At 48.0% G+C, this 23,048-nt stretch overlaps 1 protein-coding gene across 8 annotated transcripts in view; it reads right to left on the bottom strand.

The window, feature by feature from the left end:
- The window catches only part of PPFIBP2 (PPFIA binding protein 2), a 151,900-nt gene that overhangs the window by 4,571 nt on the left and 124,281 nt on the right, over positions 1 to 23,048 (bottom strand). For all 8 annotated transcript variants that reach the window (XM_061201396.1, XM_061201399.1, XM_061201398.1 and 5 more), the window contains 13 exons: positions 21,916 to 22,019; positions 19,952 to 20,019; positions 18,336 to 18,393; positions 17,362 to 17,403; positions 13,270 to 13,408; positions 11,481 to 11,622; positions 10,648 to 10,776; positions 3,657 to 3,807; positions 3,260 to 3,371; positions 2,957 to 3,045; positions 2,521 to 2,643; positions 1,185 to 1,310; positions 330 to 518 (listed from right to left, as the gene is read on the bottom strand). In XM_061201396.1, coding sequence (XP_061057379.1) covers positions 330 to 518; positions 1,185 to 1,310; positions 2,521 to 2,643; positions 2,957 to 3,045; positions 3,260 to 3,371; positions 3,657 to 3,807; positions 10,648 to 10,776; positions 11,481 to 11,622; positions 13,270 to 13,408; positions 17,362 to 17,403; positions 18,336 to 18,393; positions 19,952 to 20,019; positions 21,916 to 22,019 — 1,472 coding nt within the window. The remainder of the gene's footprint in view (positions 1 to 329; positions 519 to 1,184; positions 1,311 to 2,520; positions 2,644 to 2,956; positions 3,046 to 3,259; positions 3,372 to 3,656; positions 3,808 to 10,647; positions 10,777 to 11,480; positions 11,623 to 13,269; positions 13,409 to 17,361; positions 17,404 to 18,335; positions 18,394 to 19,951; positions 20,020 to 21,915; positions 22,020 to 23,048) is intronic.

Genomic DNA, 23,048 nt, shown 5'->3' with positions numbered 1-23,048 from the left:
TCTGACCAAAGGGAACCCACATTCGGGAACTTGTCTGCTTTGCACAGCGAGTCAAGACAGCATTGGGAGAGAGGACCCGATGCTGCCTGTATGTCATTTCTGTGTAAAGAAACCTGCACACCCTTGGACTCAAGAGTGGCCGGGAACTGGGCTAACAAAGAGTAACAGAAAATCAAACCGAAGGTAGAAACCAAGGCAGAAGCCAAGAGAGCCTCCTTGTCCAGGCAGCCCACTTCGGTTTGGCTCCAGGCACTGGGTCAGCTGCTACACAACTCAAGGGCCAGAAGGCAGGCCCCTGTGGCCACCCCAGAAAGGGCCTGGCAACTCACCCGGACTTTGGCTGTGGTGGTCAGTGGCGTATAAGCAGGTGAAGTCATTTTCTCTCGCTTCTCCTGCTCAGCCTCAGGGCCAATCAAGGCATTGAATTTGGTGGTCAGATGGCGTCTGAGGAGTGTCTTTTGTGGTGGGATATTGAGAAGCATGGCCAGGGTGTCCCCAGTGAAGCGTGGCTCCAGGATCTAAGAAGAAACCACAGACAAGCCACCCAGTGGCGACCACCGGTGGCTCTAGGTGATGACACTGAGAAACAGGCCCCCAGGAGCCCGGGCGGCCCCAGGGCAGGGGCTGACGCTCATCCACTTGTCCTGTGTCCCCCTCCCCTCTGTCTCCCTGGCACAGGGCCCGGCTCTGTGACCGACCAGCAGAGAGCTGTGCCCTCTTAGATAAGGCTGTCTCCCAGGGTCTACTCTGGAGGACATCTGAGCCACCCCTTCCTCCTTTCCCTGCTGGCTTTGCCACTTGACAGATGAGTGCTGATGCAGATCGTATCATGACAAGCAGGAGGGTACATTTTGGTGGTCTCCCCCTCCCTCCCAAGCCCTGTGTCCCTCCAGCAGCAGGTGGAGCTTCCTGGTTAACAGGCAGTTCTCACGCAGCCCCTTTTTCCTGGACTCCTCTGGGTCTGTGGCTCAGGAAGTCTTTCCAGAAGCCATCTTGTTTGGATGAAATCTAGTAATTCTCAGCCACAAATGATCAAATTCTACTTTGAGACTTCAGTTTATGCAAGGGGTTCAGATGAAGTATCAACATTTCTTACTTGGATGCCTGTCTAGCCCTTAAGACATCAGTGTCAGAATACCCCAGGTGTCACCGAGGCAGGTGGACCAGCCCAAAGAGCCACTCACAATGAGACCTCCATGTACGCCACTCCCACGAAGGTTGGGCGCATATTCCGCCAGGTCCACGGACCGCAACCATTCCATCACCCTGTGGTTGGACCACTGCACAACTTCTGAAGGAGAAAGGTTACTCTGTAAGAGGGAGAAGGAGAGTGGAGAAGTTAGGCCTATAGGTCCTACCAGGGTCCTCTGTGGAGCCAGTCCCTGGTAAGTAAGCCGGCCCCGAATGCCTTGCCGAAGACAATCCTTAACGCCTACAGACCAAGGCCTCCAGGCCAGCTGCCTGAGAGCCCTCCCAGTTTCCAAGAAATAAAGCTCTCACTGAACTTGCATGATCTTCTACACTGAGATATCTGATTCCAGAATCCCGTTACTCCCTGACTCTGGTTACTTTGTGACTAACACATGAAAGCATGGAGTTATTCATTCAGTGATTCAACAGAACTTTAAAGAGGACTATCAGTTACGCGCTGAGTGTTTTATAGAATCAAGATCTCACTGGTGTGGCCGAATGTTTTGGGAGAACACACGTTAAGATACTTATACCTAAGTACCCTCAAGTGGCACCTGGGTCTTCAAAATGCCCAGCACTGTGCCTAACATATAGAAGGTTCAAAACGTGTTTGTGCAACAGGGAGGAGAGAGGGAACGGAGAGTAGAGATACGAATTTTTAATCCCCCGGAAAGCTGAGTTACTCTTACAGCAGGGTTAGTCTTAGCTCCCATGAACATGGGAGACGGGGTGTGACTGACAATTCTGTAGCTTTGGGGCCCACCCAGAACTCCGAGGTTCCTGGAACATTATCAGGGAATTCTCCAGGATTTGGGTTGCTGTGTTTACCTCCACGATTTCTTCTCTAGCAAAACCTGATCGTGGATTCCCTGTGCGCCTGGGGCTGGGGGTCAGTTAAGTTTCTACCAACGAGTAGGGAGATCTATTCTGAAATGTCTGGTTCCTTATGGGATCCTCTTCTTCTCTCCTCTGCCTGCTTTGACACCGTCTTTCCATTTGGTCTTGCCCTTCCCTCTCCTTTGCTCCATTTCCTCATCTCCTTTAATCATTATGATGGCTTTGAAAGACTTGCTGCTACTGCCCTCCAGCCCATAGCATATGTCTCCCAAAAGGAGGGGGGAGTTGGAGGGCTAGTGGCTGCTGTGGGATGCAGAGCTCAGGCCACAGGCGTGTTGGGGCACCATGAAGCCCTAGTAAAGGGAAGAATCCGCAGCACCGTGGTCCAAAATGCAGCCACTTTATGACTATGTCATTCTGGTTTTCTCACACCCGATATTACAGGTGTCCCAGCTCAGGGCTACCTGGACAGGTATAGTGTCCTGCCCTCACCTCATTAGCTGGCCGCCGGTGCAGGCAGTGAGGGTTGAACTTGTTGACATGCAGCACGTGAATGGCACATTTGATGCTGAGATGATGTAGTTGGCTGGTGACTTTTAGGAAGAGTAGATCATTCTGGAAAAGTAAAGTTTTGGTTGATGAACCAGAGCTTCCAAAGTGACAAACACCCCCCGAGGCTCCTTCCCAGACCATACACAGACAAGTGGTCTACTACACGTCAGGAATGCATGTGGACACGGCAACAGCTTTCCTTGGCACAATGGTTCATACTCTGCTAATTGGGACCTCTTATGTGACAAACGACACTGTTTTAGACCTGAAGGATATGAGGGAGGTGTGGAATCAAGTTTAAATACCGCCATGGGGACACCTGAATTGAGTTGGGTGTTCACAGGGACAACTGAAACACTGGAGGAAGGATCCTCACCACAGTTAGGTACTGCAGCATTCGCCCGTCGACTCTGGATTCATGAAACTGGTCTTTGTACTGGGGTAAGCCAATATCATCAAGCCAACCTACAGAAACAGGGAAGTGAAATTTGTGAAAATGGGAGACTGTGGATGCCAAAAAAAAAAAAAAACAAAAGGCAGCAAATTATCATTTTGAATTCCAGTTTTATTTCCCCTAAAGTTTAGTAATCCGTCTGCCTGTCCCAAGGACACAGCTGTCTTTGAAGCACACATTCCCAGGGAGCTGCCAGAAACATAACACACGTATGCCTGTCCTTACGTGTCACCCAAATGTGGTCTAGTAGTGCAGACTTCTCCTCCTGCTTGGTGTTGATGGCTTTCACTGCTAAAACCAGCTTTTTCCTATGAAGAGGGTGCTTAATTCCCAGCTCCTGAAAGTGAAAGATGAAGACAGATGTGAAATCTCGGCGGGCAGCCTGGCTCTCAGAGGATGCTGTGTCTCGGTGGAGATACTCCACCTGGGTGGAGCATGGAAGCGGACCTCTGCCCAGCGCCCTGGGATCAACCTGAAGTGACAGAGAGAATCTCGCCCTCCTTTGTCCACTCTCCTGTGTGTGGGCGTGGGTGGGCAGTGGAGGAATGGGGGGGGGCCTCACTTCCCCATGCGCTGGTTTGGGGAGAAATGGGAGCCTCCTAGCCCAGGGCTCAGCCCTTACCTTTTCCATGTCCTGAGGGGTAGCTGTCAGTAAAGTGTGGCCAGAAGTCACCCACTGCCTGGCAAAGATCACGTACTGAGCCAGGCCAAAGTCCTCCAGCCATGCACACACACGCTCTGTGCTCCACTGGGCGAAGGGGGCGTTGGCATCACTGGGAAGCAGGAAACAGCATGACCCAGTTATCAGGAGAGCCTGGGCTCCAACTGAACATAATAGCGCCTCACAAAAAGGGACTAGGTTTAAACAGAAACCCCCATCATGGGATCCAGTTGAACAAAATCCCACTACAATGCACTCATTGGAGGTAGACTCTAGAGTTTCCCAGGATAACCCCTGGTCTGAATCTCAAGTCTGCAGCTCCTGAGAGCTTGGGGCAGTGATATGCTCCTCAGGAAGCTGTGCTCACATGTGCTATCAGTCCACATACACATGCACGCGAGCCAAAGCCCAGAGTTGCAGCCCCGTTTGGATAAAGATCCACACCTGAATCATGTTTTACACAGGGCTTAATATCGTTTTCAGGAAAATGCTTAGAAAACTAGGAAAAGGGTATCTAACATTAAAAAAAAAAACACAAAAAACCTTTCTCCAATCAACAGCAGTTAATGCCTTATTTACTAATGAAACACTAGGGGCATTCACAGTAAAGTTAATAAAAGACAGTATTTTTTTTATCACATTAGTAACACTAGTCTGAGAGTTGCAGCAAATATAAGAAGAGACAAAAATAAAAAATATAGCTATTAGAAAGGTAGAAATAAAAGAAAGCCATTCTTTTCAAATGATATGATTGCCCACCTAGAAAACCCAAGAGAACTCAGTAAGGTGGCTAGTTATAAAATACACACTCCTAATATTTATGACATACACAAATCAATAATTTTCTATATACCATCAATGCACAGATACTAACATTTTTGTTCAAATAATGCACTCACAGCAACCAAAATTATAAAATGTCTAGGAGCTGTCTTTATAAGGAATGTGTGGGTCCTGTGTAACTGTGTGTGGGGATGGGGGGAGGTGGTAACTATGACACGCAACTGAGCAGCATAAGAAAAGACATGAATAAATGAAGAGCTAGATCATGTTCCTAGACAGGAAGCCTGGGTATTACAAAGCCATCAGTTCTTAAAGACATCAATTTTTCATTTAAAGTGTAAAGGTAATGGTACACTCAAAATCCCAGTTGAGTCTTGGGGGCGGGGGGGGCATGGAGGTTGACAAAGCAACTTTATATTCATTTTTTAAAGGAGGATTCATGGACTATAGAAGACTACCTATTCTAAAAGATTCCTTCCAAGAAAGTATTCCTAAAATGCTGGTTAAAAAGAATGTTTTTTTAATGCCTAGATGAGGCATCAAAAATTTTCTTAAAAGTGAGGGTGTTCCTTAAAGGGCCAGGATGACCATAAAGCACCATTCTAGAACAAGTGCTGGAGACAATGTGTACCTTAGAGCAGGTGCTGGTCACTCAGCCTGGAGCCTGGGTTTTAATGAATCATGAATAGGTGCAGATCCAGGTTTCGTGAGAACTGGAACTTATAAATTTTGGGGGACCCGCTAAGAAAAGTACACAGTTTGAATATGGAATTAGGAACAAAATGAGTATTTAGAATAAGAAAATCACAAAAAATTATAAATCTAATCAAACTGAAAAAGATCTTGAAATCCAGAAAAATAATATTTTTATTAATTAGATATACCTCTATAGTACTTTACCTTCATGTTTGGGGTGCATATTCTTTGCTTCATCATATGTCAACAACTCTATAACATAGCTGTCCCTCTGTATCTGCCAAGGGATTAGTTCCAGGATCCCCGTAGACACCAAAATCCAGGGATGCTCAAGTCCCTTATATAAAATGGCATAGTTTACTCAGCCCTCTGTATTTGCGGGTTCCGCATCCACGGATTCAACCAGTGGAAATCCGATCTGCAGTTGTTTGAATCAGTGGATGGGGTGGGGCTGTATTTTCTGTGAGAAGCTTTCCATCTTTCTTCTAGCATGACTGACCAATATTGTTATTTTGATAGTTTTTTTAAGTTTTAGCTTCACAATTTATAAATGGTATTGTCAAATACATTTTTAGAATCATCAAATTTAGGAAAACCTCTATCAAGTGTCTTTTAGATGCGAGCTGTAAAATTCCATAGCGTTCAAGTTTTTTAGTGCTAATCTTAAATATTCTTTGAATTGATAACATTTACTTAATGTCTTCGTGGCTGTTGCATATTAGGCAACATCATCTTGGTCAATGTCAGTATATCATGTAAAATCAGCAAGAAATTTTCATCTTTTGCCAATGTGTTCACATAATTCACTTTATATGAACAACACTCTAGGAACCTATTTACTATTTTTGTTTGGAATTTATCTGTTCCTCTTAGTGAATTATTGCTTTTGGTTTGATCTGGGATTTTTTTTTTTTTCTTATTATCAGAATAGTTTCTCAATTTCAATGCTCATTTTATCACTTATTTCATATTCTATTAGTTTTCTATTTCATTTATTTTCTGGTTTCTGGGAATTGGGAAGAAACAAATATTCTATGTATCAGAGGGCTATTTCAGTTCTGAGGGGAAATAAGTGTTTTTGAGACTGTAATTTGAAAGCCTCTGTCCTGTAGACCTTTTCAAAACACCCTAGAGCTCTGATGCTCCTCTACCCTCGATCGTCTTCCCATTTCCCCCTCTGTGAGCAGTCTCTGCCCTCCTAAGCCTGTGCTGCTCCCACAGTAGCAGACCCAGCTTCCCTACCCTCCTGGGGTTCTGTCAGTGCCAGGGTCTCCCATACTCTTGTCCAGGGCCACAGCTGAACATGCTATTAAGTAATTTAGAGATGACAGAGAAAGTACCTTTCATACACAGCCAAACCACTTGTTTTATTGACATGTTCCAAAACATCCTTCCAAATTGCAGTTAAAATGATGTGAGATTTATCAAATAGGCCATTCCCATGGTAGATGGAGAACACAGGGTACACTTATAATTGTATGTATATATTTCATTAGTAAGTGCACTTCTGAAAAGAGAGGACTTCTGTTTTGACTAAGCATCTGAGAGAACCAAATCTCCTGCTGAGGATTTGGCAAATCTGATGATTGGAAAGAATTTCCACAGACTGGCTTCTGGTTTTGCATATTTCAAATGTTCTTTCTTTTTCCACTACCCCATACTTCTGAAACCAAATGCCAGAGGACAAGTTCATTTTGGTACAAGATCTCTGACTTTGCATCTTTGTATCAGAATGCTGGGCACACTGGCACATTGGAAGCCATTTTTATAGTAGGACAGCTAATTAACTAAACCTAAGTAAACCAAACATGAAGTGACTGCAAACCACATAAACATAATCCCACTAAACCCAAACTAAATGGATACCCAACTCAACTTCCCCATAGCCAGATCCCAAAAATGCCCATGGGTATTCCAGCATCATCTGATATTAGGCAAAGTATAGACCAAGGGAAAGTTGGAGTAAAGAGTCAGCAGTCTTAAAACTGTTTGTTTAAAATATCTTACTTATGAAAAAATTTCAAAACACACAGCCTTGTCAATACATTGGTTGGACCCTCTCTGGACCGTGGAAGGGGTCTAGGCAAGTAACTGACCTTGAAGCTTAAGCATCCTTACATTAATGATAAACCTGACACTGACAGAGAATATGGGAGAAAGGCAGTAAAATGGGGCCTGAAGCAGGGAAGCAGTCTGATCAGAGACCCCTCATAAGCTAGAGTCCCTAAGGGCAATACACTCTGTAGACCAACTCAGAAAACCTCTCCACAAGGATGGGATCCAGCCATGTGGCTTTAAAGACTTAAACATTACACTCTGCTTTTTCTTGGGGGAAAAAAACTTCTCTCACCACACACCAAAATAAATCCCCAAATAGATAACTTTTAAAGTTTTTAAAAATCACTTTTTTAAACTCATAGTTTAAAACCAGTTTTTTAAACAATCAGCAAAAAATTTTAAAATAAAGTAATGAAAGAAATCACAAAGGAAAAGTTGATGAACTTCATTATACACAAACCTAAAAATTTCATATATCAAAGTAAAATTTTGCAACAAACCTAAATAATTTGTTACAACTTTTAGATGTAGCTTAGTGTCTTAATATATAGAGAACAGATAGAAATCTATAAGAAAGACATTAAATAACTAACTAAAAGATATTAATAACTAAATAAAAATGGGCAAAAATGCACACAGTTCACAAAAGAAGAAATAAGATAACACATGTAAACTAAATTAACAATAAAAATGTAATTTTTGGAGGTCTATAAAACTAGAACTTTAAACAAAGAAAAGCTGCAATAACTTAATGCTGACAAGGTTGTAGGTGCAACAAGCACTCACTGTACAGCAGTGCCGACTGGAATGTAAATCAGCAAAATGGGAAAAAAATAAAAAAATTTATTCTTCTGATTACCTGAGAGAGTTCCTATGAAATGTCATTATCAAATGTTATATTAAAAAACAACTGTTTCGGGACTTCCCTGGTGGTCCAGTGGTAAAGAGTCCGCCTTACAATGCAGGGGACGTGGGTTCCATCCCTGGTCAGGGAACTAAGATCCCACGTGCTGCGGGGCAACTGGGCCTGAGCGCCACAACTACTGAGCTCGTGTGCCTCAAACTGGAGAGCCTGCGTGCCGCAAACTACAGAGCCCACGTGCTGTGGAACCCGCACGCCACACGCCACAACTAGAGAGAAGCCCGCGTGCCGCAATAAAAAAAAAACAAAAAAAAACATAAAAAAACACAACTGTTTCACTGGAAAAAAAAGGATTGGGGCTGGAGACTTTCAGTAACAATGAACTTTTCCTATAGGAATGTTGGTGACAAAAGTTTTTTAAGGCTATACCTAAATATCTACAAACTATAAATACCAGAGGACATAAGCATATAATTATATCACATTTCTGTTTAAGAGTAATAAAAGCCTTTCTTTCCCACCAGCAAACTCATTTTTGTTACCATAAGCAGAGTGGTGATAAACATACAATCTCATTAGGCCTTCATTCTCATTCTCCTTGTCATCCATTGCTACCGTTTACAAAGCGCAAAGACATCCAAACAAAGCAACCCTGTGGCTGAACTGCAGTTTTGCCTTTGGCAGAGAAGGTTCCCTACGCTGGTTGCCCCATACCAAAGGGACTTGTAAGACGGTGGATGGGCCCTAAGGAAAAATACCTGCGGGTCTTAGAGAAGTTTTACACCCTGACCAGTGATTCCCCCTTCAAGAATCATTCCTAAAGAAAAGCCAGAAGTGGAACAAAAATTCATCATTCAAGCTCTGGTGGCTTTATTTTTTCATCTCAGAACCATCAGAAACACTCACGTCTAAGGTCAGAAGATTGCCAAGTAGATGAGAATTCTCTTCATGGACTCTATGGATATGCTTCCTTTGGCTCATTTTCTAATGTCTCTGAATTGGTCTCTGCCTTCTCAGACCATATGCTTAGATTCTCTAGCCTCTAAAAGCTAACGTTTACTGAGCATTTTTTGTGACTAGAAGCGCGAACACCACTCCACGATCCTGGGGGAGCAGAACCAGGAGGCTACACATCCTCAGGTGTCTCTGTAAGGCACCTGGAGGATGGATCTGGGGATGCTCACCAAAGGTCCGGGGTGTGTACAGGGGAGCGCCTGGCCAAGCCTAGGAAGCTGAGGGGGGCTGAGTGGGGAAGCAGGGTGCATCCGTGTGTGCTCCCTTCTTTGGCGGGGGTCAGGTCTGTGAACAATCTGCTGCACCAGGGAAACATTCTTCCCCCTTCATTGGGATCTAGACTGTATGGTTTCTAGAATGAACATGTGAGTTGTGCACATCTTACTCAGTAATTACCTGCACTTGGCACTGGTATATGGCAATCTTAGGGGGATGAAATTTAAAGAGGGTTAAATCTTACTTTTTGGTTAGATTTAAAATGTCACAGTCCAATCCTGAGGAAGGCCCCCAGAAGCCTGACCTTGGCTGAGTAACTCAGACTTTAGGAGATATTCCGCTGGAGACAATGTATTGTGGGGATCATCTGATGGGAGCAGAGGGTGCAGAAAAGGGTTTCCCTAAGACACAGGAGTAAAGATTCACTTGGGCAAGTCGGAAGGGAGGCACTCTTCTCAGAGCAGGGAGATCTGAGGAAGGGGGGTAAAGCTGGTGACTAGAGGGGGTCCACCAGGGCGATCTCTGGGAAAGTTTCATTACTTATGCTTTTTCTTTAGGGCGTGATGGGAACAGTCATGCAAAACTTCCCATTTTGATCCCTTTACAACTCCCTCCAGTTAACCCTTCAGGAAGGTGTGGTACAGTGTGTCATGAGGGATAAGAGCAGACTGGCGCCCCAGCACCCTTCTGTAGAGGTCTGTGTGGAAGGAGGGGACCGCCCCAGAGGCAGGTGCTGCTCTCTCCCCAGTCTCCCGGGGGAAGGTGACCCTTGAATGGCAGACAGCTGATACCAGGGTTAGATGTGCAGGAGCTCACATAACCTCATAAGAACTTTCACAAACACTTGTTTTTGACACCCACCCCCGCCACTTCAGAGATCAGGAAACTGAGGTGTAGAGAAGTTACAGAACCTGGTTTAGGGCTCACTGCTAGGAAGTGGTTAAGCAGAGATTCCAAGCCAGGTCTCTGACTCCAGCATCTGTGCTCTGAATGGCTGCAGCGGAGCCTCTCAACTTATCACGCCAAGGCCCTGCCCAGAGTGGACTGCAGATGTGCAGAGCTGCTGGGGTCCTCAGGGGGGCCAGAGCGCCACCTCCTGCCCCAGCACCTCTGGCTATAGGCAGCCTCTGCCTTTACCTCGGTGCACCTATAAATAAGCGTAAGCAATGTCCACACATGTCAAAGGGGAAAGGTCGAGAAGCTCTGCACTAGGGGCTCCTGCCTTCCATCTCTGGAGGCTCTGGGGCATCCAGCCCCCGTTCCCACTCCAGCCTAGCCAGGATTTTACACAGTTCCTTGTAGATGTAGTGGAGGGAGCCTTACCTTTTCTGACCCTTGGGGTCTCTGGTCCTAGAGAGTCTTGGCCCTGCAGTTGCCCGGAGTCCACCTCGTCGAAACTCGGCCACCCCCGGGGCATCAGTGTTGAAATTTCCTGACTGAGTCCTTCGGATTCTGTGTGGAGAGGAATCCGTGGAGACGTCAGAGGGCAGGCTGAAAGCCTGTAGTCAGTGCACGCCTCCCACACAGGGCCTCACGAGCCATACGTGGGGCTCTGGATGTGCCCCGGGGCTTCGGGGCACTGGGATAGAACCCCTGCCTCCCAGTGCTTCCCCAGAGGTCCAGCATCAAGACCTGTGACAGCTCCTTGGCCAGACCCAGCCTCAATTCTAACCCTGCCTCTGGGATTGGGCCCCTCTCCCCGGGGGTCAAAGTGCAGGTTGCTGCCTGAGAGGAGGCCCCAGTTTCCGCCTCATTTCGCAGACTCGGTCAGCAGGGCCAGAAAGGACTCATCTTTCTGTCCTCAAAGATTTCTTAAGACACAGACTGAGTCCTGCAGAGGAAGAAACTGGTCTCATCCATGTATCTCTCCAAAGCACACGTGGCGTAAGCTGCAGAGGATGTGCTCAGGGTCTGTGGGATGGATCGATGCCTAAAATGAATGACACGTAAGGCAACCGGCTATATTTAATGGGCTCCTTTCATAGTTCTCCTTCTCTGGGCCCTACAAAGTGATTCAAAGTCTTCTCTCTACACATAACCACTCTGTACTTACTGCTGTTCCAGCATCTAATTATACAGGGGGTTATGGAGACGTTTTGCCCACTCAGGAACAATATTAATTCCAAGCAATATAATTACGATCATCACCAACTTACTTTCCCCAGAATTTCTTGATGCCTTTGGGGCTCCGTTTACCATCTGGTGTCAGGGGAGACTGGGGGCTGGACTCGGTGCCCGATGACATGGATGAGAGGTCATTGACCACAGCAGTGTCGTCCCAACCACTTTCTGTGTCTCCTGAGATTGAAAGAATGGAATGATATGTGAATGACAAGAAAGAACATGACCTCTGCAAACCTTCTCCCTGAGCCTGGGCCATCCCTTCAGTGGGAGTCAGGAAGTCTGCCCAGCTCTGCCTTCAGGACAGAACTTTACAGCAAGATCTCAGAGACCAGCAGGGGCTCAGGCACACTCCAGGTTTTCTCTCTGGGGAGTTAGTGAGCTTAAGGTTTCAAATATGGGTGAGCGAATGTCTTCAAATTCTAAGAGTTTTGGGGTCCCAAAACTTGCAGGGTAATTCCAGCAAGGAGCGTCCTCTCTTTTCCCCCAGGGAGATGCGGGAATACAAGCAGGAGGGGGACCCATCTGAATGTTCGGGAAAGGGAGGGTGTCACCGGAGGGAAATAAGGGAATCTCACTCCCCACCTCACCTGGAAGGGTACAGTACCTAGCACGGGGGCACTGACACTCCGGCCACGATCTCCAGCCAACCAAGAAGCAGAGAAGCCACACGAAGAAGCAAGAGAGGCCAAAGTCCAGCCCAACAGAGTTATAGGGAAGCAAAGAAATAAACAAGAGTCATCAAGCAAGAGGGAAAAACTCAAACAGAAAGAAAACTAATCCCACGAGGAAGGATGGGGGTGAATGGTGACTGAGCCTGACCTACAGGGTCACGGTGGCGAGAGGCAGCCCTATGTGAGGGGACCAAATGTTCCCGGTGTCGCTTCCTGGCCGGTGAGGCATCCACATGCAGGGAGGGGCGAGGGGCAGCGGGGACTGAATACACCGGGCCACCCACCGCTCTTGTGTGGGTGCCAGAGCTCACTTAGATCAGATGAGAATGGTCCGAAGCTGCAGGAAGTCCACAGTCTGAGTGTCGCTAGGACATACTCATTCAAGGGCTTATCTGGAGCTCCTGCAGCCAAAGGCAGGACTGGCCAAGGGCAGAAGCCAACCCGTGGGCTGGGCTCTGGGAACAGCCAGGGATGAGAAGTCAAGGGTAGGGACAGCTCTGTCGGGACCAGAATGTTCCAGTCTGGGCCCCACTGATCTGGGGCTGCTATTGGGGAAATACAGACTACTGTGCAAAGACCTCCATTTCAGATCCTAAGCATCAAAAGGATACCTGCGGACTGACATCCTTGCCCAGTGGCCACTGATTCCATTTCTCTAAGGAAATGCTCTCCCTTGGAAGAGCACATAATATCATCCTATTGCTAATAGGGAGGCTGCAGAGAGGACGGCAGAGACAGGAAAGAGAAGATCAGGAGGACAAAGGAGGAGGGGGGAGGGCCAGGGAGGGTGGGGTGAGGTGTCTAAGAGGGAGGGAAAGAGGAATGACAGGAAGGCCAGGAGCAGGTGGAGAGAGGAGGAGGAGAGGAGGCGGGGCAATGGGGGTAGAGTAATTGCAGGTGGAAAGAAGGTGGGTACACACCCTGGTTCTCTGGGGCTCTGAAGTGTTTCTGGAAGGAAACCTTGTGCCCAGACAGACAGCAATCACCTCTGGACGTGGGACCACCCTGAGGTAGGACTTGTCCCATCCACCCATGCCCACCCCCGTTCTCCAATTGTGGGCTATGGTGGGGGGCGCAGGGACCTCGTGCAACAGTGGAAATGCCGAGGCCGAGGCTCCAGAGGCTGCCAGCCTGGGGCCTGGACACTCACTCAGCCTCAGCAGGCCGCTCCCTGCAGGGTCATGCGGGGAGGCAGTGGGAGAAGATCTGGCAGCCTCTCCGTTGGGCGTGGCTCCTGAAAGCTTCCCAGGTAACGTGGGGTACTTGTGCTCCACCAGGAAAGGGCCGTCCTATTGGAAGGAGAGGGAGAGAGAGCCTCAAACCCAGTTAGGAAATCTTTGGATGCAGAAACAACTCCCCGTTCTCTGAGAGCCATTTTTAAACTTAGGCCGACTCAAAGACCCCTCAGAAAGATTATTTATTCCAGGCCAGGAAATGGGATCAGAGCTCTGAGAAAGAAAGAAACTTGCCCAAAGCCACACAGTGAGATGGGGACAGAGTCGAGCCCAAATCCAGGGCTGACTGCAACCGAGTCCAAGCAGAAAGGGAAGCCTTTGCCATTTGGCCTCGCGCTCAGAGGCTCAAGGAATCAACAGCTGTGAACTACCCTTCAAGCTCTTTGAATACACAGACCAGAATTCCAATAAAAGCTATACCTATTGGGCTTCCCTGGTGGCACAGTGGTTAAGAATCCGCCTGCCAATGCAGGGGACATGGGTTGGAGCCCTGGTTCAGGAAGATCCCACATGCTGCGGAGTAACTAAGCCCGTGCACCACAACTACTGAGCCTATGCTCCAGAGCCCACAAGCCACAACTCCTGAAGCCCGGGAGCCTAGAGCCCATGCTCTGCAACGAGAGAAGCCACCGCAATGAGAAGCCCGCGCACCGCAATGAAGAGTAGCCCTCGCTGCTAGCCACCACAACTAGAGAAAGCCCGTGCGCAGCAACAAAGACCCAACGCAGCCAATAAATTAATTAAAAAACCTTTAAAAGCTATACCTATTGCTTTATTGTATGTTTAGAATATATAATATTATCTATTACTTATATATTACGATAATAGTTATTTTGAAAAATATCAGGTTAAGGTGAAGCAAGACGGTAAGCACACACTCGGGGGGAGGTGTGAGCAGAAGCGGGCCAGAGGGCTACATGCCAGCACGGAGTTCCCCAGGAACTTAGGACCACAGTCTGCATGAGGTTCAGCCCCAGGGCAGTGGGCCCCATGCTCGGACCACAGCCATAGAAAGGGTCCCAAAGAAACAAGTTGATTTAAAGGGGAAGAAGAATGGCACTTGTTTGGTCAAGAAGGATTTAAGGATTTAATCCACAAACCTGAGGGAAACACAGTGGAATGCATTTGAGTGAAAAGAAAAGAGAAATTAAAGCAACGTTACCAAGGTAATCAACTGTGGATCACTTAACTGGACCCAGAAGAAAAGTAGAAAAGAAGAAAGACAAAACCGATTTCAAAACTGACAAGTCAGAAAAGTAATGGGAGACTTCAGTGACGGTAACACCTTTTGTTTTGTTTTTATAAATTTATTTATTTAATTTTTTGGCTGTGTTGGGTCTTCGTTGCTGTGCGCAGGCTTTCTCTAGTTGCCGCGAGCGAGGGCTACTCTGTTGCGGTGCACGGGCTTCTCATTGCGGTGGCCTCTCTTTGTTGCAGAGCACAGGCTCAGGCACGCGGGCTGTAGTAGCTGTGGCACATGGGCTTAGTTGCTCCGCGCCATGTGGGATCTTCCCGGACCAGGGCTCTAACCCGTGTCCCCTGCATTGGCAGGCAGATTCTTAACCACTGAGCCACCAGGGAAGTCCCCAGTGGCGACATCTTTTGAAGTTTCATTTAGTTAAAAGCCAAGTGCCCAATAAATTTCTGAATTCAGTTTGCTTATAAAGGCATGTCCTAGAAATTGTTTGAAATCCAATTCAGTCATTGAACATTGAACACTAATCCTCTATAAATCAGCTCAGAAAGGAGAGATATGAGAATAGTGGGCTAAATTTTCAAGGGATTCTGAAGGAACTGGCTGGTGAAGTGGAAATAATTGGAACCTTAAGAGATGGAGGCCACACAATTTTTAAATTCATGATGACCCATGAGGTACAGGCTGAACCTGATCAGACCTGTGGTCAAGACCAACAGTTTCCAAATACTAGCCCATGCAAGGGCTGCTTCATAATCACCTGGGACACTTGTAAATATAAATTCCCAGGTCCCAACTGCACCCATGAATCAGCCCCTCTGCGAGGGCACCCCGGGAGTCTGTGTTTTTAAAATGAATCTCAGATTACTCTGATGCACAGTCAGACCCGGGAACCACTGACGGTGGGGAAGGCAGCATTCAAAAAGTTTCGAGAACTGAAGGGCACGCCTCCCAGCTCCATATTATACAGGAGATGTGGGAGTGGGGAGGGCTCAGAAACAGATCTCCTGTTGCACCATCACACATGCCTCCCTAAGACAGGACAGAGACAACCAAGGCCTCCCATGTGGGCTGCCTTGGGAGCTCGCTGAGGAGCTGAGATATAAAGAGGGCAGAGCCTCCTGTAAGACGGGCTTCAAAGGCGGCCCAGACCTGTGAGAAAGACGACGAAAGGAACCAAGGGCAATGGAAAGGGCTCTCTCTCAGCTCTGTTCAGCCAAGAAGAGAAGCTAGGAAGGAAGGACTCACTGCTGGAGAAAGGGATGCAACATCAGAACACGACACAGAGGAAACAGAAATGCTTGAAGTCGGTTCTGCGCCTGCAGTCTCTGAGAATAACAACCCCGGTTACAGGGGTGGGGGATGGAAATCTCAGGCAAGGAGCAGCAGATGGCTGGTGACCCAGCTGCCCTAAAGCAGCACAGAGGTAGCACACCTGAGCGGGAAGACCCCGGGCTGTGAGTCAGACCGACTCGGGCCAAACCCTCTCTCTTTAGGCCCTCAGAACCTCAGTTTTATTGTTTCTAAATAAAGAATAAGAATTCCTGCCTCTGGCCTAGCACACGAGGACAGAACTAAACAGAGGCACAGAGAATTATCCCTTGCCCAGGGGCTGGAGTGACAGCAGTAACCACAACATCAGTCCCTGGAGCGAGGTATGCACGGGGCAGACCCCATCTACAATATCAGGCTCAAGTGTGGTCCAGGGCACGGCATAGAGCACACACTGAGGACCAAGTGCTCATCCTAAGGTGACAGAATAGGAACTTTAAGGGCTTGTGACCTGTGCACGTGAGAAGATGATAACTCAGAGAGGGACTGAGGGACTCCAATTCTAGAGCTGTCAGGAGCAGGGGAGACTGGCTCATTCCACGGACTCCACAGGGAGAGCCGATCAGCGGATGCTCATTCTAGGGAAGTCCAGAGATGGATCTAACAGACAGAGCTGGAAAAGAACACAGGGGGTGTCTTACAATGTCATGAGCTCTCAGTCACAGAAAGCAAGGGCCAGACACCCATGTGAGGGGACGCTACAGAAGGATCCTTGCACCTGAGGCTGCGTGTGCTCCTGGGTTTTTTGTTTGTTTGTTTTAATTATTTATTTATTTATTTATGGCTGTGTTGGGTCTTCATTGCTGTGTGTGGGCTTTCTCTAGTTGCGGCGAGCGGGGGCTACTCTTCGTTGCAGTGCATGGGCTTCTCATTGCAGTGGCTTTTCTTGTGGAGCATGGGCTCTAGGCGCGTGAGCCTCAGCAGTCGTGGCACGTGGGCTCAGCAGTTGAGGCTCCCGGGCTCTAGAGCGCAGGCTCAGTAGTTGTGGCGCACGGACTTAGCTGCTCCGCGGCATGTGGGATCTTCCCAGACCAGGGCTCGAACCCGTGTCCCCTCCATTGGCAGGCGGATTCTTAACCACTGTGCCACCAGGGAAGTGCTCCTGGGTTTTTTTAATCATGACTTATCACCGCAGAAAGGACGAGAGCTGTCATATTCCTCTACTTGTGTGCTGTGATCATAATATCCCCCTTCCCAGAGATCAGATCTACTTTGCCTTGTCAAAGAGGAGTTATCAGAGCCTATAAGATGGAGGAGATAATAAGAAATTCTATCCCACAGATAATAGAGATGAAAGCACAGGATCCAGCTGGGTGCACATAAAAAGAAAACAGGAGAGGAAGTTTCGTCTTTCCTGTCACCCTCCTACCCCTTACAGTTAACATATCTTAAGGTTACCAAAGCTGTAACTTGCTAAGTGAAAAGACTCTGGCAAACAGCACAACCTCATACAGACGAAAGGGACATGCGGTTAACGTACCTTGGGTTCTACCACTGGGGAGAGCTGGTTCCCACCGACGCACTATGGGATGGCAAGGAGGATTTCAGTTATGTGGAGAAAAAGAGAACTGCGTTAGTCACAACAGCAACTCAGGGCCACCTGCCTGCCTGAACCTGCAAGGCTCACCCCTCCCTCCCCATCTTTATGTCAGATCATCACCATCTGTGGAGGAAACACAGGTCACTGTCCGACCTCGTGGACAGATGTCCCGGGCAGCTGCTAGCAATCTGATCAGGGGAGCGAGAGGCACGTGATCGTGGGAGCAAAGCCACTGCCAGCTCCATCCTTCCTGGTTTTCTACTGTATCACCAGGGAGTCTGGCATACTGCTGGATATCAAGGGATCTATGCGGCAAGGTCACTGAAGCTTCTCTATAGGGCAGGACCCCTGCATCTTCAATGACCTTGCTGCTCAAGAGCCTGCGACCCTCCCCTTCAGCATGGGGGTCACCCACCTGGTCAGGGGCCACAAAGCCCTCCTCATGCCTTTCTAGACTCTTTACAAAGCTTCCTCTCCAATCTACTTTATCCCATAACCCACCCCCGGGGTCTCCTTTATCCACATTATGTCCTCATTCAAAATCTGTGCAACACTCCCAAGTGGCCTGGAGAAATAGGGCCAGGATTCGAGATCTCCTCCGGCTCCATCTGACTCGTGGCTCTGACCTTACCTCCTCCTACTCCCCACCATTTCCCCAAACCTTCCCGTGCCCACCTCAGCATCTTCTCTCACCAACTCTAGGTAGCGTGTCCTGACTTGCCCTGCCTCTAGGATGCCTTGGGCCACACCACACCTGAACCTTTCCTCAAAATGTTCCTGTAATTCCTGCCTGCCCAGCAAACTTGATAAAAGCTTCACTGAGGTAGAGACAGCACCCAGCCTGTGTATCCCAGCACTGTGGTGGGCACAAAGAAGTAACTCAGTCATCTTTATGGATGGACTGATGGGCTGACCTTATCCACGGATTCACTTCTCAAGTCTTCGAGACTACAGGAGAGTTTTTTCTGAGCCCTGGAAAAACACAAAAGAAAGTCAATAAGGAAACAGTAACTGGAGAAGGAGGTACGTGGTATCATTTGTGCAGAGGACACTTCAAATGTTTAACTGGTAGTCTATCTTGGGCTTAGGGTCAAGGGCAGGAAAAAAACAAAACACCCTCTCATCATAACCATTACACACAAGATGAGACTGGCCCACTTTGGGGATGGCCTGGTCTGACAATGTCTTGGTGAGGGCATGAGAGCATCACTGAAATCCAAATCAAAAGTCCTTGGCATTCCTCAAAAAACCCGAATACACTCAATTCAATGGCATCAGTGGGAGTTGGCTGTTGTGTGGTCATAAAAGAAGGCCAATGTCTGTGGAGTCAAAAGCCAATACTGCCTTGTCTGGGAGTCTGACAGTAATCCAGTGAGGGAGGTGGTGCCACCTTGGAGTGGAGATGAGCACATCAGCCACAGCTCCAAAGCATCACCTGCTAGGATCCTTCAACCCTCTGCTCTGTCTCTGTATGCCCTGAGCAGTCTGCTCAGAGGAATTTGCTTTCTCCGGGGCTATTTTGCAGAGAAGGGCACCAATTGGACAGAGAAGAGGCAACAGGGTTATCTTGTGTCAATTCTCCTTGGTGGTGATATTTCTCAGTTCATATGAATAAATCAGCATCTGTTAGTACATTAGTCTCTTGTGAGTCTGGTCAGTGTGAGTCACTCAGTGCCGACTTCCGAGTGAACTCATCAACCAAATTTCTTCTTCTGCAAAACTAAGGACTGGCCAGTTGCCCTCCTTGACACTGCCATTTTCCTCTGAGGCTAAAGGCTCAGGGAACAATGGCTTTCTGGAAAATGGGGTTCGGAGTGCATAGGCTTCAGACCTCTGAAGACTCAGTGCCCTTCTGGGGAAGCTCCCACCACGCTTGTGGCTGTCTTCCCCAGATACCTTGGCTGAAAGGCAGCCTGCTCTCGGCAGTAAAGCTCCAGATCCCCATAACTTGGAAATGTGTTCGAAAGAGCTGATGTAGGGAACTAGAAATAGGTTCATTTTCGAGGGAATCAGTCAGGTGGCAGCGAAGTGACCCCACAGGCCAGCCCATGATAAGCTCATTGCTATGTGAAGCTTCCCCAAGGCAACTGGACCAATTTCACTGTGAGGAGAAATGGTCCTCCCTGGAGAATGTGGATTGTCACAGGGCTAGATTCCCTGAGAGTAGGAGGGACGTACCAGAGGAGCTGATGGGAATGACGGGCACACCTCACAAGATGCTCTGAAGAACCACCAGGGGGCACAGATGAGGTGCAGCCACCTCTTCTCTGAGGCCCCAACCCCTGGCCAAGTCTTTTCTCAGTGACAACGACCTGGACCTTCAGCCTGTGGGAAGGGAAGGCCCTCTGTGGCCAGGGCAGGTAGGCATGGTTCATGACTGTGCCACCATTTTGGCCCTTGTGACCACTGCTGGGGCCAAAAGGGAGGGCAGGTGTGCTCAGGATATGGTGGCTGTGCTCACTGCCACGTCTGGAGCCCCGAGAGGGGCCTGAGAGCACAGTGGCTCCACGGAGATGCTTGGGCCTCCTACCTGGTTTCCAGTGATTTCTGCGGTAGTGGGGGTGGTCCCACCGTGGGAGAGCTACCTCTTGGAGATACCTGCACCGGAAACGGAAGAGTCACTGGACAGATACTGTTTGGAGATTACCCACCATCCTTTCCCCGTTTTTGGACAATTCCTCTTGGGGAGTTACAGCTCCACCCCTGGGTACAGCCATGGTGGCTACATCAATTCCAATGCCTTGCTTTTTTAAGATGTCAAAAAGGAAGACATATTGGACAAGATCAGGTGCATTCAGGGTGGTATGGCTGTAGACAAGGAGGAAGATATACTGAACAACCTTGGCCAACTTGCCTCTCCTTCCAGGGCCTAAGTTCACATTCTAGCAGTAGAGTCCTGACAAGTCAGTCCTGAGACCTGAATCCCTGCTGCCCCTGCCTTTTCTGAGCTTGGTTCTTCAGCTTTTCCTTTCATTCAGTGAGCCACTGCACACCCTCTTAAAAACATTCCTTGTTGGCAAAGGTCAGCCGGAGTCGATTTCTGCTGGCAATGAGCAACTCTGTAATTCATATAGTCAGTCAACAAACATGAGCAACATCTACTGCCTGCCAGGCCCTGTGCTGGGTGTGGGGCAAGCACTGCCCACATCAGGGAGTCAGGTAAGTTAATTAGGATGAAAGAGCAATGCAACATGTCCCTCTGATACCAATACCTATAATGTAATATGGGGACAGAGGGGAGGGAGGGGATCCTTCTTGTTGGTGGGAAGGTTAGGAAGGCTTCAGAGGGGAGAACACTTGAGCTGAATCTTGAGAAATGAGAATTAGCTTAGCAAGGAGGCCAGAAAGGCAAGAGTATCAAGGGTGGAATGAACATGAGCTAATCTGGTGGTAGATAAGGATGCAATTTGATGTCTTTCCTGTCTGCAAGGGCTGCCTCTTCTCTCTAGAGCCCAGTATCTTTTTGGTCTACCATAGAAAGAACCCTGGCATCATAGTACGTAAGTTGTTAAAAGCCTGGGCTTTTGTGTTCAAGTCCAAGTTCTGCCATCTACTTGCTGGGTGACCTAGAGCAGATTACTCACCCTCTCTGAGCCTCAGCTGCAACACAATAAAAGAAGAATCCCAATGGGGTCATGAGGAGTAAATGGGGTGAGTCATGTGCAGTGCTCATCACAGGGACCACCCAGAGGTACTGGGTATCAGTTACTGCTATTATTGCCAGCAATCTGGGATGCTTGCTCTGACTACATAACTGGGCCACCAGGTGACACTTTTGCTTCTCCCTTAATTAAAAGGGTTGAGTTGGACTGCTAAGATCCTCTTCACTGTGACTGTTCTGGAGTTTCAAGAACCTTTTGGATCCTGGGCTGAAACCCCTTCTTCATCTGAGATCTGTATCTATGAGTTAATTTGCCTACGTGTATCTAGACTAAGTCCAGAGAGGTTCATAGAACTGGATCAACTTTTAAACAAGAAAAAAGGAAATCTGTATGCTGGTTATAGGGGCGGGACGTTGTCTGTGAAATAGGAATGTATCACTTAAAAAGTTCAGCTATCCCTCCAAATGAGCAAGATGCATTCATTCATTCATTAAACAAATATTTGTTGAATCCTACTGGGTATCAGGCATCACTGCAGATCCTGGAGAGACAGTGGTAAATAAAACAAAGAACACCTTAGGTCTAGGCTTATAGTCCAGAGAGGAAAGGCAAAAATAAACAAGGAAACCAGTTAAAAAAGAAAATTCCTATCCTGGGAAGTCCAGTATCCACTATGCTGTCCCTCCCAACCGGAACACAGGCCCTGATGCCTCCCCACCCTCAGTGCTCTTCCCAAGGCCTCGGGGGCTAACTCCATTGATTTAAGTTTTTCTACCTGTCAAGATTTACACCTGAGAGGTACCTGACTGGTACCTGACTAGATCCTCCCCCAGGCCCAGCGTAAGCACCTGGGGCCTGCTGAAACCCCACATCATGACTGGAAACACAGTACCTCTGGTTTAAAAAGTTCTTCAGGGCCTTTATTTGCAGTGTTCCAGTTTCTGAAACCTCCCTCCAGTTCTTCCTCATTGATTGAGAGAGTTCTTTCTGAAGGCCCTGGAAGCATTAATGCAGAAGAGATAATTACTACCACGTGACTTGTTTAGAAACCTACAATTGTACCACAAAATCCTAACGTTGTTTCTCCTTCATTAAGAAGGACAAAGAGAAAAAAAAAAAAAAAAAAAGAAGGACAAAGAGGGACTTCCCTGGTGGTGCAGTGGTTAAGAATCCGCCTGCCAATGCAGGGGACACAGGTTCGAGCCCGGCTCCGGGAAGATCCCACATGCTACAGAGCAACTAAGCCTGTGCGCCACAACTACTGAGCCTGTGCGCCACAACTACTGAGCCTGCACTCTAGAGCCCGCGAGCCACAACTACTGAAGCCCGTGCGCCTAGAGCCCGTGCTCCGCAACAAGAGAAGCCACCGCAATGAGAAGCCCGCGCACCGCAATGAAGAGTAGCCCCCGCTCGCCGCAACTAGAGAAAGCCCATGTGCAGCAACGAAGACCCAACGCAGCCAAAAATAAATAAATAAATTTATAAAAAAAAAAAAAAGGACAAAGAAACACATAAAGGAACATTAAAAGTATGATTCAGAAGATTCTTCAGGGCAACACAAACAGCTCTCACTGCCCTGTGACTTCCTGTGGGAACCCAGGTACCCAGCAACTCAAAGAAGGCTCCCCCAAGTGTCCTGGTGTCTGCTGGGGGAAGCTTTTAGATTCTCCAGGAGGTGGGCAAGCTCTGATCCCCAACGAGGGTACTAAGCTGCCTTTGGATCCAGGTTTGACTGCACTCATTGCCTCTAAGAGGTGTCCTGGGCAGATGCATAGATCTTCCAAGGGTAGGGATTGCCAATGGCTCGAATTGAAGGCTGTCTTTCCTTGGCGATCTGGATAGTCCCTGGAAGTTCTGAACTGACTGCCATTTGACACAACTTCTGGAAAGCAACAGCTGCCAGTTTCCCACCACCCAGGGCAGTCTAACCAGCTCCGTTCTCCAGCAGAGCATTTTTCCAAATGAAGATGAGGACTCTTCTGGCAGGTCTGCCCCTGGATTTAACACAGAAGAGATGGAATATCT

Source organism: Eubalaena glacialis, chromosome 10, assembly GCF_028564815.1.
Source record: "Eubalaena glacialis isolate mEubGla1 chromosome 10, mEubGla1.1.hap2.+ XY, whole genome shotgun sequence".
NCBI classification, from domain to species: Eukaryota; Metazoa; Chordata; class Mammalia; order Artiodactyla; family Balaenidae; genus Eubalaena; species Eubalaena glacialis.
This window is presented reverse-complemented; position numbering and strand designations above follow the sequence as displayed.